General features: G+C 53.9%; 1 protein-coding gene across 5 annotated transcripts in view; it reads left to right on the top strand.

Annotated features, from left to right (window-relative positions):
* CCDC88C (coiled-coil domain containing 88C) overlaps positions 1–15,760 on the top strand; it is a 142,836-nt gene that overhangs the window by 102,022 nt on the left and 25,054 nt on the right. For all 5 annotated transcript variants that reach the window (XR_010659097.1, XR_010659098.1, XM_065906109.1 and 2 more), the window contains 8 exons: positions 159–1,208; positions 3,540–3,667; positions 5,367–5,508; positions 5,908–6,096; positions 7,979–8,140; positions 9,263–9,540; positions 12,942–13,085; positions 15,215–15,401. Coding sequence is in view for 3 of the 5 variants with exons in the window: in XM_065906109.1 (XP_065762181.1) it covers positions 159–1,208; positions 3,540–3,667; positions 5,367–5,508; positions 5,908–6,096; positions 7,979–8,140; positions 9,263–9,540; positions 12,942–13,085; positions 15,215–15,401 (2,280 nt within the window). In the remaining 2 variants the exon portion in view is untranslated. The remainder of the gene's footprint in view (positions 1–158; positions 1,209–3,539; positions 3,668–5,366; positions 5,509–5,907; positions 6,097–7,978; positions 8,141–9,262; positions 9,541–12,941; positions 13,086–15,214; positions 15,402–15,760) is intronic.

Here is a 15,760-nt window from a genome sequence, read left to right as displayed (position 1 = left end):
AGTTCCCTGTGCTGTATAGTAATACCATTAGGACTTCAGCGGGAAATGGCCTTTTAGGGCCTGGGCTTCAGTCACCAGATTAAACCAGACTTCAGCCCCAGAGCACCACAGTATGCTTGTGCAACAGCCAATGTCTCTTCCATCATGTCTTCCCCCAGATCAAGGACCTTGAGCAAGAAAAGGACCATCTCAACCAGGCGGTGTGGACGCTGCGGGAGAGGTCACAGGTCGGCAGTGAGGCCCGCGCCAAGGACGTGGAGCAGGAAAACAAAGCCCTGCATAGGACGGTGGCGGAGACCAGCGGCCGGCTGAGCAGGCTGGAGCTGGAGCAGCAGCAGCTGCAGCGGGCGCTGGAGCAGGCGCAGGAGAAGGCGGGCCGGGCCGAGGCGCTGGAGCAGGAGCTGGGGCGGCTGGAGCAGAGGGCCAGCGCCCTGCAGGCGGCGGGCGAGCGGGCGGAGGCCGCGGAGCGCGAGAGCCACGGGCTGGCGCTGGAGAACCGGCAGTTGCGCAAGTCCCTGGACGCCCTGCAGAACGTGTCGGTGCAGCTGGCCGGCCTGGAGCGAGACAACCGGCAGCTGGACGAGGAGAACCTGGAGCTGCGCCGGATGGTGGAGGCCATGCGCTTCACGGGTGCCAAGGTGGCCCAGATGGAGCGCGAGAACCAGGAGCTGGAGCGTGAGAAGCAGGAGCTGAGGAAGAGCGTGGAGCTGCTCAAGGCGCTGGGCAAGAAGTCGGAGCGCCTGGAGCTCAGCTACCAGAGCCTGAGCGCCGAGAACCTGCGGCTGCAGCAGAGCCTGGACAGTGGCGGCCAGAAGGCGCAGGCCCTGGAGCGGGAGCTGGGGCAGCTGGAGGCCGAGAACCAGGGCCTGCGGCGGGACCTGGAGGCCCTCCGGCTGGCCCACCGGCAACTTGAGCGGGCAGAGCAGGAGCGGAAGGCGCTGGAGCAGGAGGTGGCCCAGCTGGAGAAGGACAAGAAGCTGCTGGAGAAGGAGGCTCGGCGACTCTGGCAGCAGGTGGAGCTCAAGGACGCTGTCCTGGACGACAGCTCCGCCAAGCTGTCCGCCGCCGAGAGGGAGAGCCGCGCACTGGACAAGGAGCTGGCCCGCTGCCGGGACGCAGCCGGCAAGCTCAAGGAGCTGGAGAAGGACAACCGGGACCTCACCAAGCAGGTCACCATGCACACGAGGACGCTGACCACCCTGAGGGAGGTGAGCAGGGGGCCGGCGGGGTCGGCGTGATACATGGTGCGCGCTGCGGGATAGAGGTGGGACGGCGGGAGGCCCCTGGCGCGTGCCCCCCGCTTCGAACCAGAATGACACCCAAAAGCATGAAGAGGAAATAGACGTGACCTGTTAGGATCTGACTGCCCAGAGACAACCAGTGCCTGGGGTATTTTATTCCATCCTCTTCCTTGCGCATTTGTGTATACACACACTTGGTACCCTACTTTCTACACCTCAGCCGTATTCTGTTTTTCACTTACTTTACCTTTTCTCATTACACTAAATAGCTTTCAAGCCACAATTTCTAATGGCCATAGGTAGGTTTACTGGGATTAATTCTGTAGATTTACTGTGATTACTTCCCTGGCCGCTCAGACAGTAAAGAAATCTGCCTGCAGTGCAGGAGACTTTGGTTCAATCCCTGGGTCAGGAAGGTCCCCTGGAGAAGCGAATGGCAACCCACTCCAACATGCTTGCCTGGAGAATTCCATGAACAGAGGAGCCTGGTGGGCTTCATTCCATGGGGTCGCAAAGAGTCAGACACGATTGAGCGACTAACACATACTAACACACATTTTCTGGACAATCAGATTATTTCTGAGTTTTCCCACTGTTTTATTTATTTTTGTAAAGTCTTTATTGAGTTCATTGCAGTATTGTTTGTGTTTGTGTTCTGGTGTTTTGGCCGAGAGGCATGTGGATCTTAGCTCCCTGACCAGGCAGAGCTGGGAACCAGGGAAGCCACACCCCCTGCACTGGACCACCACGGAGGTCCCTCCTACTATTTTAAATAACACTGGACATCCTTGCACACGTACACCTTCACAGATACCTATTTTCTTAGGACATACACCTCGAAGTGCAGCTACACCTGAAAGGGTCCAAATTTTTAAGTCCCTTGGTGAACACCTGTCTGTCTTCTCCCTGTTATTTTTTTTGGCATGGTCATCTGGGCTTTCCTGCATGTGTTAGGGTGAGTGAGTCACTGCTCTGGTAAATGACTTCAGCATCTGCCTGGGCCGTCACCGAAGCTGGATCTCCCCACGTGTGGGAGTTCACTGTGGCTGTTCACAGGCACCTGTGGCTCGGCCGTCCCACGCTGGACCTACCTGCAGCAGGTGGATGCGGAAAAGAAGGACCGCACTTCATGGGGCAGAACTGGGTCACAGAGCTGCACCTAACTGCTGGGGAGGCTGAGAAGCTGCTGGGGAGGCTGAGAAACGTTCTATCCGTGTGCTAAGGAAGAAAAGGAAATTTGAGAACACAGAAAGTTTTCCGTGTAAAATAAATATATATATATATTACTGACTGTCAGTGCAGGCAGATCACCATGCTGTGGGGGAGAGACGAGACACCAGCTCAGACAGTAGCCCCTGCCTCCCTAAGTGTTGGTTAGGGTTTGCTGCAGTAACGATCGACCCCAGAGTCTCGGGGGCTTATCTCATCCAAGGCTGGTTTATCGTGCGAGTCCAGGTGACTCTCCAGGGAGCCTGTCCTCTGTGCTGGGGCTCAGTAGTCCAGTCTGCTTTGATCTTATGGCTCCCCCATCTCAACGTGGAGTTAGGGCGGTTCCCGCAGCAGAGGTGAGGCAGCTGGAAGGTCACGCATTGGCCCTTCCATGCCACACCTGGGGAGTGACCCTGGAACGTTCGGCGAACATCACCCAATGTGGTAGGGGTTCCAGGCCTTGGGGTGTGGTAGGTGTCCATGTGAGGGCATGTAGCTGTGTCACTGGGCAGACATAGCTGCCTGGAAAGCTACAGAGGTGTGGACCAGAGTAAGTGAACTCCTAGGTGAGGTCAATGTCCAGTTTCGAAATGTAAATCAAAACCTAAGTCTAAAAAAAAAAAAAAAGAAAAAAACTAAAAAAAAAACCTAAGTCTAAAAGTAAAATCTTTCTCCCCTTTATACTTTTTTCTTATGTTCTAAATTCCCTACAATGGATATTTAATTACATCACTTCATAGAAAAGGCAGTCATGTTGGAAGAATTCAAACCTACTCCTCCAAGGTCACCATAAATGGTATCTCAGAAGCATGTCTGGATGTGTTTGGAGCATGTTCAGTCCTTCCCGGACACACTGCTGCGTGGTCTGGTGTCCTGAACCCCGGGGCCTGGGAAGGTGTGTTCATGCCTTCCCTTGAAGACATCCCTGGGGTCAGCTGTCCACATAGAACCACCCACTCAGCTCTCAAGACACCCGAGCTGGCCGTGACTCGAGAAGATGGCTGCTCCGCCCTGAGATGGGCCTGTGTCTGTCTCTCTTGCCGCATCTGCTGGGCTCCTGGCCCACACTCGTCCTCGCTGTCCCCACAGGACCTGGTGCAGGAGAAGCTGAAGACCCAGCAGCTGAGCAGTGAGCTGGACAGGCTGAGCCAGGAGCTGGAGAAGGTCGGCCTCCACAAAGAGCTGCTGCTGCAGGATGACAACAGCAACGGTGACACGTGAGGACTCCCCCCGCCCCGGGTGGCTGCAACAGTCCGTGTGCCCCGCACCCCGCAGGCTCCACGCCCCACCCCCACCCCCCGTGCAGGCTCCACGCCCCACTCCACCCCCGTGCTGCATTTACTTTCCACACCCGAGGGCCTGTTGTCACATGGGACCTTCTATCCCAGGCCTCCTTCCTGGAGATGCCAAGCGCGGAGTGGAAGGCGATTTCTTTTGTCCAATAAAAAGACTTCCTGTTTTTTTTTCTAGTTAGGCTCTTTCAGGGTAGTTTTAAATTCACAACAACACTGAGGGGCAGGTACAGAGATTTCCTGTAGACCCCTGCCCCCTGACATGTGCACCCTCTCCAGCCATCAGCACCCCTCCTGCCAAAATGGTACATATGTTACACCGACAGATCATCATCACCCAGAGTTCACGGGTGACATTGGGGTCTCTCTTAGTGTTGCATGTTCTGTGGGATTTGACAAATATATAATGACATGTATCCACCCCTCTGGGGTCATACAGAGCGTTTTCACTGCCCTAAGGGTCCTCTGTGTTCCACCTGTTCCCTTCTTCCACCAGCCCTTTGATTTTTTTTAAACTCAGCCTGCAATTCTTTCTTTCTCTCTTTCCTTCTCCCCTCTCCTTTTTCTTTCTTTCACTCTCTCCCCCTGCCCCCCATGCTGGGTCTTTATGGGGCTTTCTCTAGCTGTGTTGAACAGGGGCTCCTCTCTAGCTGCAGTGAACAGGGGCGTCTCTCTAGCTTCAGTGAACAGGGGCTCCTCTCTAGCTGCAGTGAACAGGGGCTCCTCTCTAGCTGCAGTGAACAGGGGCGTCTCTCTAGCTGCAGTGAACAGGGGCTCCTCTCTAGCTGCAGTGAACAGGGGCTCCTCTCTAGCTGCAGTGAACAGGGGAGTCTCTCTAGCTGCAGTGAACAGGGGCTTCTCTCTAGCTGCAGTGAACAGGGGCTCCTCTCTAGCTGCAGTGAACAAGGGCGTCTCTCTAGCTGCAGTGAACAGGGACGTCTCTCTAGCTGCCGTGCGCGGGCTGCACGCTGCGGTGGCTTCTCTTGTGGAGCACGGGCGCAAGGGCGAGCGGGCTTCGGTAGTTGCAGCACGTGGGCTCAGTAGTTGTGGCCCACGGGCTTAGTTGCCCCGCGGCATGCAAGATCTTCCCAGATGAAGGACCGAACTGGTGTCCCCTGCATTGGCAGGAGGATTCTTAACCACTGGACCCAGCCCTTTGATTTTTAAAGTTGAACTGTTGCTACTTTGCCTGCAATACTTTCCTGAATCATCTCGCTTTTCCAGGAAATCCAGCATCTTGGACTTTTGCTGGACTTGTTACCAACATGATGTCCTTTTGGTGTGGTGACAAGTCCACAGAGATTTACCGCTTACCTAGCACTATGATCTTGGATGGATTCCTTAACCTTTCTGAGACTCAGTTTCCCCATCTGTAAAATGGCCACAATAATACTTCTCTAAGATGGCGCCTGGAAAACTATAGCCGTGATGTTTCATTTAAGAGTGTCCCAGATGTGTCTATACCAGGAGTCCAGGAAAGGGCTCCTGCAGTCCTTCTGGGCCACATCCTGCAATGAGATGAAGAAACCAGCTTAATGCAGGAGGGCCTTGTGGGCAGCTGGGAGACTAGGAGCTTGTGGGAGGAAGAGACAGATACATACTACCATGCATTTTTATTTTTCAGGAAATACAAGATTTTGGAGAGCATAAATGAATCAGCTTTAAAAACAACACTCTCCATGAAAGAAGAAAAGATTGCTTTCTTAGAAGCGCAGGTAGAAGAGAAAGCCAGCCTGAATCACCAGCTGCAGAACGAGATCCAGGTGGTAAGAGCAGCGTCTCCCCCACCTGCCCCAGGACGGGCCAGGGGTCGTGGCTGTGAGATGCCTGCCTCACCTTTCTCAGACCCTCACCTGGGTGGCAGAGGGGCAACCTAGATGCCCGTTTCCTGGAGCAGGTGTTCATGGAGTGGATGCCAGGGCTCGGGAGGGAGGAGACTGGCCACGGTCATGTAGCTGCAGTCAGGGCTGGGTCCCAGCACTGCCCTTCAGCCCCCTCTATAGGGAGGGGGTAACACATGGGATGGAGGCTATGTGCGCTCCCCCCAGGAGCAGAGGTGGGTGCCTGGCGGGTCCCCGCCAGTGTCAGGCGCGGGGATGGTTTGGTGCGGGGTGCCCCCAGCCGGGCCCCTTCCTCCCCCAAGTCTGCTTTCCTTGTTCCCGCAGCTGAAGAAGGAGTGTGAGATCCTCAAGCAGAGCCAGGAAGGGGGGACACAGGCGCAGAACTCTTTCAAACACCACATGGGGACGTCAGTTGAGGGTCACCCAGGGAAGGAGCCCTGGGCGCCTATCCACAAGGAGGCCACGATGGAGCTGCTGCGTGTGAAGGACCGGGCCATCGAGCTGGAGCGCAACGTGAGTGGGGAGAGGCCATCCATGAACTGTCGTGTAGGTGGAGCGGGAATTCCCATCCCCAGGAAGGACCCCAGGCGGCAGGAGCTGTTGAGATTGACGCAGGTCTCATCAGCCACTTATTGTATTTCCTGGCAGGTCCTGTGAGCTCCTTTCCACTTGAGATCCCTTCAGCCTTTTTTTCTTATTTTTTTTTAGTGAGCATTTGATTTATTTATTTTAAATTGTTCATTTATTTCTGGCTATGTCAGATGTTAGTTTTGGCACACGAGCTCAGTAGTTGTGGTACATGGCACAGTAGCCCCATAGCACATAGAATCTTCGCTCACTGACCAGGGATCAAACCTGTGTCCCCTACGTGGGAAGGCGGATTCTTAACCACTGGACCACCAGGGAGGTCCCCCTTCGGGCTTTCTAACTGAAAGGGTGTGTGCCCATCTTCTCTGAAGACGCGCTGTCTGCCTCCCAGCACATCACTGGGCCTGGAGCGTCTGCACTCACACTGTTTTCATGGGGTTCTGTTGTTCAGTGCTCTGCGGGGAGTCGACTGCCCATCCACCACGGTCCTCCACCTGTTTTCATGAATAAGATTTTATTGGCCCACAGACACACCCTTGGCTTCCATGTTGTGTGGAGCTGCCTTCCCATGGTGATGGTGGGGGTCAGTGTTGAGACAGAGACCACACGACCAGCAAACCCCCAAATATTTGCTGTCTAGCCCTTTACAGCAGAGAAGGCAATGGTACCCTACGCCAGGACTCTTGCCTGGAAAATGCCATGGACGGAGGAGCCTGGTGGGCTGCAGTCCATGGGGTTGCTAAGAGTCAGACATGATTGAGCGACTTCCCTTTCACTTTCATGCATTGGAGAAGGAAACGGCAACCCACTCCAGTGTTCTTGCCTGGAGAATCCCAGGGACGGAGGAGCCCGGTGGGCTTCTGTCTGTGGGGTCGCACAGAGTCAGACACGACTGAAGCGACTTAGCAGCAGCAGCCCTTTACAGAACAAGCTTGTCTGTGCATGTCTAAACCCTTGACGTCCTTTGATGTCCTCCAGTGGCCTTATGAAGTAGATAGTGATGGTTTTCATTTGACAGATGAAAAAGATGAGATAGAGTGTAAGAAACTGGACCCTAAGCCCTGTACTGGTAAGGGACAGGCCACGACCACAACCCACACGTCCCAGCCCAGTCGGTGGCGTATTTTGCTTGGCCTTTATTTGCCTCACAGAGCGTGAACCTCCTTAATCTACCTGCTGTCACCCCGAGTGGGATGAGGCTGTGGCCACAGGCCCTGACTCCCTGTCCTGTGAGAGCTCAGACATGCATTCTCAGGGTGAGCGACAGAAAACAGAGAAGCATTAAAGACAGAAAGCTTTAAAGAAAGCAGCTGTAACTCCAGCTCACTCTTGTCGCACACTCACGTGCTCAGGTTCCTTGCAATATCCCCATTGTGTGTATTCATTTCTATCATGAAAACATGGACAAAAAAATTTTTTTTCTGATTCTGTTGTCTTTCTAAGAGGGAAAGTGTTACTTCTCTTACTTGATGGGTTCCGGCTTTGGCCCCCAAAACATTAACTCTCGAGGGTTCTCATTCCCAACAACTCAGGTCCCCGCCACCAGTTAGCAGGTACGAAAAAAGTGAAGCAAAAGTCGCTCAGGTGTGTCCAACTTTTTATGACACCGTGGACCACGTACAGTCCATGGAATTCTCCAGGCCACAGTACCGGAGTGGGTAGCCTTTCCCTTCTCCAGGGGATCTTCCCAACCCAGGGATCAAATCCAGGTGTGCCGCCTTGCAGGTGGATTCTTTACCAGCTGAGCCACAAGGGAAGCAGGTACAGAACTGGCATCTGATCGGTCCCATGCTTTTCCTTCCCCCAGAATGCGGCCCTGCAGGCTGAGAAGCAGCTGCTCAAGGAACAGCTGCAGCACTTGGAGACCCAGAACACGGCCTTCAGCAGCCAGATCCTGACGTTGCAGAAGCAGAGTACCTTCCTACAAGAGCATAACACCACACTGCAGACGCAGACGGCCAAGCTGCAGGTGAGGGCCGGCGGGGCCAGCCCCACAGGGAGGACGCTCCTTGTCTCCTAGAGACCGGCCCAGCCCTCTCACGACTCCCAGCCAGCGGGACAAAACAGAGGGAGAGTTTGGGATTTCGTTTTTAGCAGATGCATTGTACACCATGGTTCCTAGTCTCAGGATCTTTGAAAGTAGTTTTCAGTGATTGAACCACATGGCTGCCCAGGCTTAAAAAAAAATGTCCATTTCCCTGCTTTTACTTGCAGTCTTGTCTGTTTCCCAAAATCTCTTTTCTTGAGATGTTCTTAGGAATTTCTTGGAAAAAAGAGATTCTGTAATCAAATAAGTTGAGTTCAACCAAGTCAAGCACGTTTCTTTACCGTAGGACCTGACAGAGTCTTTCTGAAGCAAATGTGAATTTTTCATCTCCACAAGTGAGATGGAGCATCAAGGGTCTGTTGAGAGCATCTAGCCAAACGAGTGTTCTGGACCGTGCATTTTAAGATGTGGATATTTATTAACAGTTAATAGATTGTGAAAAGAATTATTCATTGCAGTTTCTGAGAAAGGGATTTGAAAGTATGTAACTCATAGGTCAGGGACAATAAATGAGACTGGCAAAGAGGTTGGGATTTGTTCTAGCAAAATGAGGAAATAGGGTATTGGTTCATAGTTTTGTTTTGTTGGGGTTTTTGGTTGTGGTTGTTGGATCTTTGTCTCATCTTGATGTTAAGGTAATTAATTCTGACCTCAGAATGAGTTAGGAAGTGTTCCCTTCTCTGCAGTTCCTCATAATTTTGGATGTTGGGTGGTTGTTCTGTAGCTGTCAATTAGGTTAAGGTAGGTTGTTGAGGTATTCTGTACCTTCAGCGATGTTCTTTTAAAACTAGGCTTTTAAGAGTGTTCAAAGATGGTATCCAAGGAGCTTATTCATAGATAGGGCCTCATTTGCCACCGAAAGTCACATCTGTGGAGAGGCTTCAGGACCAAGCATCATGTGACAGTCTGTTACACCGTCCAGCCTCCCTTAGCCGTTCCTCACGTCCGGGTAGAACGGTCCTCGGTCCCAGCTGGGTCTTTACCTGCCCCGGGGTGGGGGGTTCCCCGCTGCCTCCGTGTCAGCCTCCGTCCCCCTCTCGGCAGGTGGAGAACTCCACCCTGACCTCCCAGAGCGCCTCGCTCAGCGCCCAGTACGCACTGCTGCAGAGCCAGCAGACGGCCAAGGAGAGCGAGAACGAGAACCTGCAGAAGCAGCAGGAGCAGCTGACGGCCGCCTACCAGGCGCTGCTACAGGATCACGAGCACCTGGGGGCGCTGCACGAGCGGCAGGCCGCCGAGTACGAGGCGCTCATCCACCAGCACAGCTGCCTGAAGACCCTGCACCGCAACCTGGAGCTGGAGCACAAGGAGCTGGGGGAGAGGTGCGTGCCGCCGGGCCCGCGGGCGGCCCCCGGGGTCATGTCCCTCATGCCCCTCGCATCCCCTCTTGGCCTGCGGCTTCACACCATCTGGGGCACTGGAACTTTCCCCAAAGGGAAGTAAACCTAAGTCTCCCTCGGCAGTTCGTAGCGAGAGCCCCTGGAGAGCGACTAGCCGGAGGACCCCCAGGGAAGGAGGGGTGTCGTGGCCAGTCCCAGCTGAGGGAGACTGCTTGTTGGCGTGGGGTCCCTGCTCACCTGCGGAGTCTCTTCCCTCTCTTTTCTCTCCAAACCAAGAATAAGGAGGAAGTTCACCATAGCAGCTCATGTACAGCGATGCCTCTCACCCCACCTTCTCAGTTCTTTTCTTGCCTTTCAAGGTCTGAGCTGCATTTTTTTTTTAACCTTTTGTTGTGGGGTCGCTCAGTCGTGTCCGACTCTTTGTGACCCCATGGACTGCAGCACGCCAGGCTTCCCTGTCCTTCACCATCTCCCAGAGCTTACTCAAACTCATGTCCGTTAAGTTGATGATGCCATCCAACCATCTCATCCTCTGTTACCCTTTTCTCTTCCTTCCCTCAATCTTTCCCAGAAACAGTCTCTTCTAATGAGTCAGCTCTTCGCATCAGGTGGCCAAAGTATTGGCACCTCAGCGTGTGTCTTTCCAATGAATATTCAGGGTTGATGTCCTTTAGGATTGACCGGTTTGATCTCCTTGATGTCAGAGAGACTCCTAAAGAATCTCTTCCAGCACCAGAGTTTGAAAACAACTTTTAATTTTAAGTATATAGAAAGTAAACAGAATGGTACAGTGAAGCCTCTGTAGACCCATGACTGGCCTCGGCAGTGAGTGCTATTTTGCCATCTTTGTTTCATCTTTACTTTCCACTCTCTAGCCCTACACTTTAAGATAGAATTTACATACATTGAAATGCACAAGTCTTCACTTTGCACTGTTGACAGCTCGTGGGTCCTGGGTTTTGTGTACGTTCAGTCATTCAGCATCGCCTGAGCACCTGCCCCGGCAGATCAGTGATTGTCCCAGGCTCCTGGGCAGGGGTGGCAGGACCCATCACACCTGGGGATAGGTGTGATGCACACATGGCTCTAATGCAGGAGAGAGTGTCTCTCGAACAGTTGGCGAGGGTGAGTGGGTGGGTGAGCAGAAGCGCTTGTCCTCGTCATCCGCTTGTGAGATGGCCCTGCTGGCAGTGTTTCCCTTGACTCAGCCCTACAATGCTCAGTGAAGCTGCAGGGCAGAGTGTTTCATCGCAGACCAAGGGGAAGGTGTGGAGCCAGCAAAGCTGCGTGAGGGTGCCTGATGCTGCTGTGGGCCGGGGGTGATGGCGTTCATTCATCCACTCACCTGGTGCTTCCTTTTTGCCTCTGTCTGGAGTCCTCCACTCGCTTGATCCACCCAGATCGCCGTCCCTGAGGGCCTGCTGAGACGTCTGCTCCAGTGAGATTGCTCCTTCCAGCCTCCTCTGTGCCTTCCATACCCACGCGGTCCTTTGTACACACCTGCAGCTTGCTTGGTGCTGAGTCTAGACGGGTAGGGGAGGCACCCTATTTACTAACAGCGTGGAGTGAGAAGTGTTCACTCAGCTCTGAAGCTAGCACGATGCCCAGCACTCACCTCTCCTGTTCTGTGTTATAATAACGTCTTATGATACTCTTCATGTGTGTTCAGCGGGGGAAGGCTTTTGCAGGTGGCATTTAGGCTGGAGTTTGTTGGTCTTCCTGTAGCGCTTGGCTCAGTGCAGCACAGAGCCACTGGTTAGCCAGCACTCAATGGACAGGCTGGAGGCTCTTTGGGTCTGTCTGCGGTGGGACGCCAGGTTCAGGAGTCTGGGTCCCTGGCACACAGGGACAAGGGCTCTACATTCATTTCCTTTGACACTAAAGTCGGACACTTGCTCTTTCATTCTCTTAACACGTATTTGTTGAACACGGTGCCTCCTTCCACTGGGGACTTGGTCATGAGCCAGACTTGCCCGCGTCCTGTCCTGCAGTGGGGTGGTGACCGACGGTCAGAGAGATGCTGGATCAGTGCGCTGTCCCAAGATGCTACAACAGGGAAGTAGGAGCCGGGGACCCTCATGGTCAGTTCATGGCCGTGATTTGTCAGACTTGGGATGACTTTTCCCAGGATCATTAATCTGCCTGAGAAAGATCACCCCGGAAAGCCAGGCAGAGCCGCACGCTTAGCATCACATCAGGGAGTCTGTGCCCTTAAAGGCCACACTAATGTCTGCCTCTAAACAGCGGCCCAAGCAGGTCTCGAGCTTGATTCCCGCCCACACAGGCGGAAGCCTGGGCTCCAGTCACATGGTCTGTGTACTGCTGATGGGGGGGCGGGGGGGGCGGCGAGTCTAGAGACGAAGACTGGAAAAGCCTGGACTTGGGGGCTCTTAGGTCTTCATGAGCTCAGACGGTTCCAGCAGGTAGGAGGGGCAACCGGGGCTTATCAGGAATTCCGTCCTTGTGCTCTGCTGAGCTCCAGAGACGGCTGTGCAGAGACAGAGAAGTTTAATAAGGAGGCACGTGGAGGGGGAGGGTGAAGTCTGGGTCAGGGGAGTGTCTGGTGTGTGAGTGTGAGAACAACTGGCCTCTGGCAGCTGCCCAGACACCCCCCCCTCTCCCCGGGAAGCCTCTGCTCCCCTGACCTCAGGGCGAGGCTAGACAGGAGCAGGAAGGGCTCACCCACTCCACCCCAATCCCTGGCGAGCGGGGATTCGCTGCTTTATTAGCTGTTACCTGTACTGGAAGCCAGCAGTTTATTTTGTGATTTCTTTTAAATCTATTTGTGTTTAGTGAACCTATTTAGCCACCTGAATAGGTAGCTCAGATGGTAAGAATCCGTCTGCAGTATGGGAGACTGGGGTTCGATCCCAGGGTCGGGAAGATTCCCTGGAGAAGGGAATGGCTGCCCACTCCAGTATCCTTGCCTGGAGAATCCCATGGACAGAGGAGCCTGGCGGGCTACAGTCCATGGGGTCGCAGAGTCGGACACGACTGAGCGACTAACACTTTCTTAGTGAACCACCTGGTAGCTTATTTATAATCCCTAAGAGAAGGGCGTCGGGTTCAGAAGACATTGTTCTGGAGTTCCAGGTGACCCAAGGGAGGAAGGGTGTGGTGACGGGATCGAGGGGACTATGGAGGCTTGTTGGGTGGGAGGAAGGGACCTCCTGGCTCTGCGGCTGGAAGAGACCCCCAAACCGCCCCAATGGGCGCTGCCTCACTGGCTGCTGGCTCGGACTCCTCTCAGCCGCCACCCTCCTGATTCCCTGCCATCTAAGCCTCGCTCCCCGCGGAGGAGGCTCAGGTCTTCCGGGGTGTGTGTTACGGGTGGGGCCAAAAGGCTGGGGAACGGGCTGCCAGCAAGGTGTCCCCTCCCGCAGGCACAGCGACATGCTGAAGCACAAGGAGGAGCTGGACGAGCTGGAGAAGGTTTTGAGGGCCGAGAGGGAGGCCCTGCAGCAGGAGCAGAGGACGAGCGCAATGGCCGCGAGCGAGAACCAGAGGCTGCGGGAGGAGCTGGACAGGTAAACGCTGGGGCCCCGGGGCCCGCCTGCCTGTGGGCAGTGGCATCTCACCTACTCAGCGCCCCCTGAGGTCAGGGGTATTCCTGGTCATGTGTATTTTACAGCCCATCATGCTAACAGCTGGTTGGTGATGAGGTCACCAGGAATGGTGCTGGGATGGAAGGACCAGTGTGGTTCCTGGGCCAGCACATCCAGCAAGCGGGCAGTCCTCACCTCCCGCCCTGAGATGACGATTGTGTCAGCCACAGGCACACTCATCGTCCCACGGGTTCCCTGTTTGTGAACTCACCTCCATCTGTAAGCCACAAATCAGCGCTCGTGGCGCTTTTGAGGACATGCCCAGGGTGGCGGGACACTTGAGGTGCCTGACGCACATGTTTCCAGCTAAGAATGCCCAAGGTATTCGATCCCAGCAGCCCATGCTGCAAACGAGCGTCCTTTTCGTGGCCTGTTTAGTACCATTGTTTTCGTGGGTTTGTACTTTTTGGTGACAGTTTCGCCATTCAACAACTTATTAATAGGAGTTGTATTAATAACGTCTTTTATTACCTAAACATTATTGACCAGAGATGTTTCATTATTCACTTACATAACAAATCGCCGGCCACAGGCGTTAGTTTCTGCAAAACTCCCCCAGGCAATGACGTGAATGGCCCGCAGGTGGGATGCCGTCTCCTGTTCCCAAGTACAGGGCTGCGATGCACAGCGCAGAGAAGACAGGTGTGGTGGATAACCTTCCTTCAGGCGTGAATACACTGCTGGTGGCTTTGAGCACATCACAGGCAGAAACCACATTGAATGAGGTGTGTCTTGACCAGCTGACACAAACGTGTGACCAGATTCATGGGAACATGCCCCCACATTTCTCCCTAAGAGCTGGTTCAGTGTCTTGGGGACCTTAGACTGTTACCGCCGAGAGTAACAGGAATCTACAGAATCATTGTGTGTGTTGGTCGCTCAGTCATGTCCAACTCTTTGCGACCCCATGGACTGTAGCCTGCCAGGCTCCTCTGTCTATGGGATTCTCCAGGCAAGAATACTGGAGTGGGTTGCCATGCCCTCTTCCAGGGGATCTTCCTGACCCAGGGATAAAACCCAGGTCTCCTGCATCGCAGGCAGATTTTTAGCCGTCATAGAATTATTATCATCCATTTTTTAAAAATAGATGAGGGAGCAGGCTGAGATTGAATGCCTTGTCTGGGGCCGATGCTCGTAGTCAGTGGCAGAGAGAGGATTTAAATCGGGTCTCTGGCAGGGCCACATGATGCCACTTCCTCCCCATGTCCTTATGTTCATGGGTACAGAGGACTGTGGGCTCAGGTGCCAGGCAGGTCAGGCACGTGGGTGATGAGTGCCAGCCATAGACCAGACAGCAACATGGAGAAGCCACTCGGTCTCAAGGTGGTCAGCTGGGAGGCAGGCCTGGGGCCTCCAGATTATCCTCTTGTTTGTGCTTGTTGTCTTGAAGGTGGGCATTTGAATGTTGATGTGAAACTTCCACAATTTTAAATGTTGACCCCCTAATTCATTTAATCAGTGAGCTAAAGACCCATCTGCGTCTAAATCGAGTCCCTGAGCCCCTGGTGCTGTGAGCTTTCTGTTATACATCCTCCCCTGAGAAAGCCCAGTTAGATAATAGTTATGATGATGATGATAATTTTAGCAGATTTACATAATACCCCAGCATCTTCTACTTTATTTATCTCGAGAGTTGAAATTAGAAAAGGAGCTTGGAACTGGGAAGAAGAGCTGAGCATAGACAAAGAGTTTTAGAGCATCTTCTGGTTCAGTGTTTAAAAAAATCTTTCAGCAGCAGAACCCTTTTTTCCAAGGAGGCAGATATGCCAGAGCCTTAACTACAGAAGAGATCATAACAGTGATGCTCTGTCGGAGTGGGTGTCTGAGCCTGCCTGTGCTGTCTGCCCCGGCACAGGGTGGGGGCACCGGGGCTACCTTCACAGGACCCCAAAGAATCCAGCTTGAAAACCACTGGTTTTGTTCAACTCCCTCGTTTTGAGGCCCAGAGAGGTTGTGGTTTGGTCTAAGGTTGCACAGCTGGGACAAGGCCTAGGAAGGCTCTTCGGCCCTGAGCCCTGTGGCTCTCCGCTTTCCCCCACCACCACCCCCAGGGTCAATTTCCTGCACCACCAGCTGAAGGGGGAGTACGAGGAACTGCACACCCACACCAAGGAGCTGAAGACCTCGCTCAACAGCTCACAGCTGGAACTGAACCGCTGGCAGGCCCGGTTCGACCAGCTGAAGGAGCAGCACCAGAATATGGACATCTCGCTGACCAAGCTGGACAACCACTGCGAGGTGAGGCCTGGGGCTGGGTAGTGGGGCCCCAGGACACCAGAACGAGTCCCCTCGGGTGACAGCCCTCTGGTTCAGCAGGGTTGAGATGGGTCCTTCTTGGTGCATGTGCTCTGAGGACGTGAGTGAAGGTGGTCCAGAGGCTGAGAGGAGGCCAGAGGTGTCTGGGTGGGAAACAGCCATCTCGACTGGTCAGGATGCATACAGAGGCACCATTGCATCTGATCTTTGCCTTTTGCAAAGGGTCGGAGCAGGTGCAGCCATGCAGCCAAATGCTGTGTTATTCCTGCCCTCTTGGCTGTGTCCGTGCTATTTTTCCATTTCTTTTCATGTAGTAGCTGCAGTCTTCTAGAGAAATGTCA

The sequence above is a fragment of the Muntiacus reevesi genome, chromosome 15, assembly GCF_963930625.1.
Source record: "Muntiacus reevesi chromosome 15, mMunRee1.1, whole genome shotgun sequence".
NCBI lineage: Eukaryota > Metazoa > Chordata > Mammalia > Artiodactyla > Cervidae > Muntiacus > Muntiacus reevesi.
This window is presented reverse-complemented; position numbering and strand designations above follow the sequence as displayed.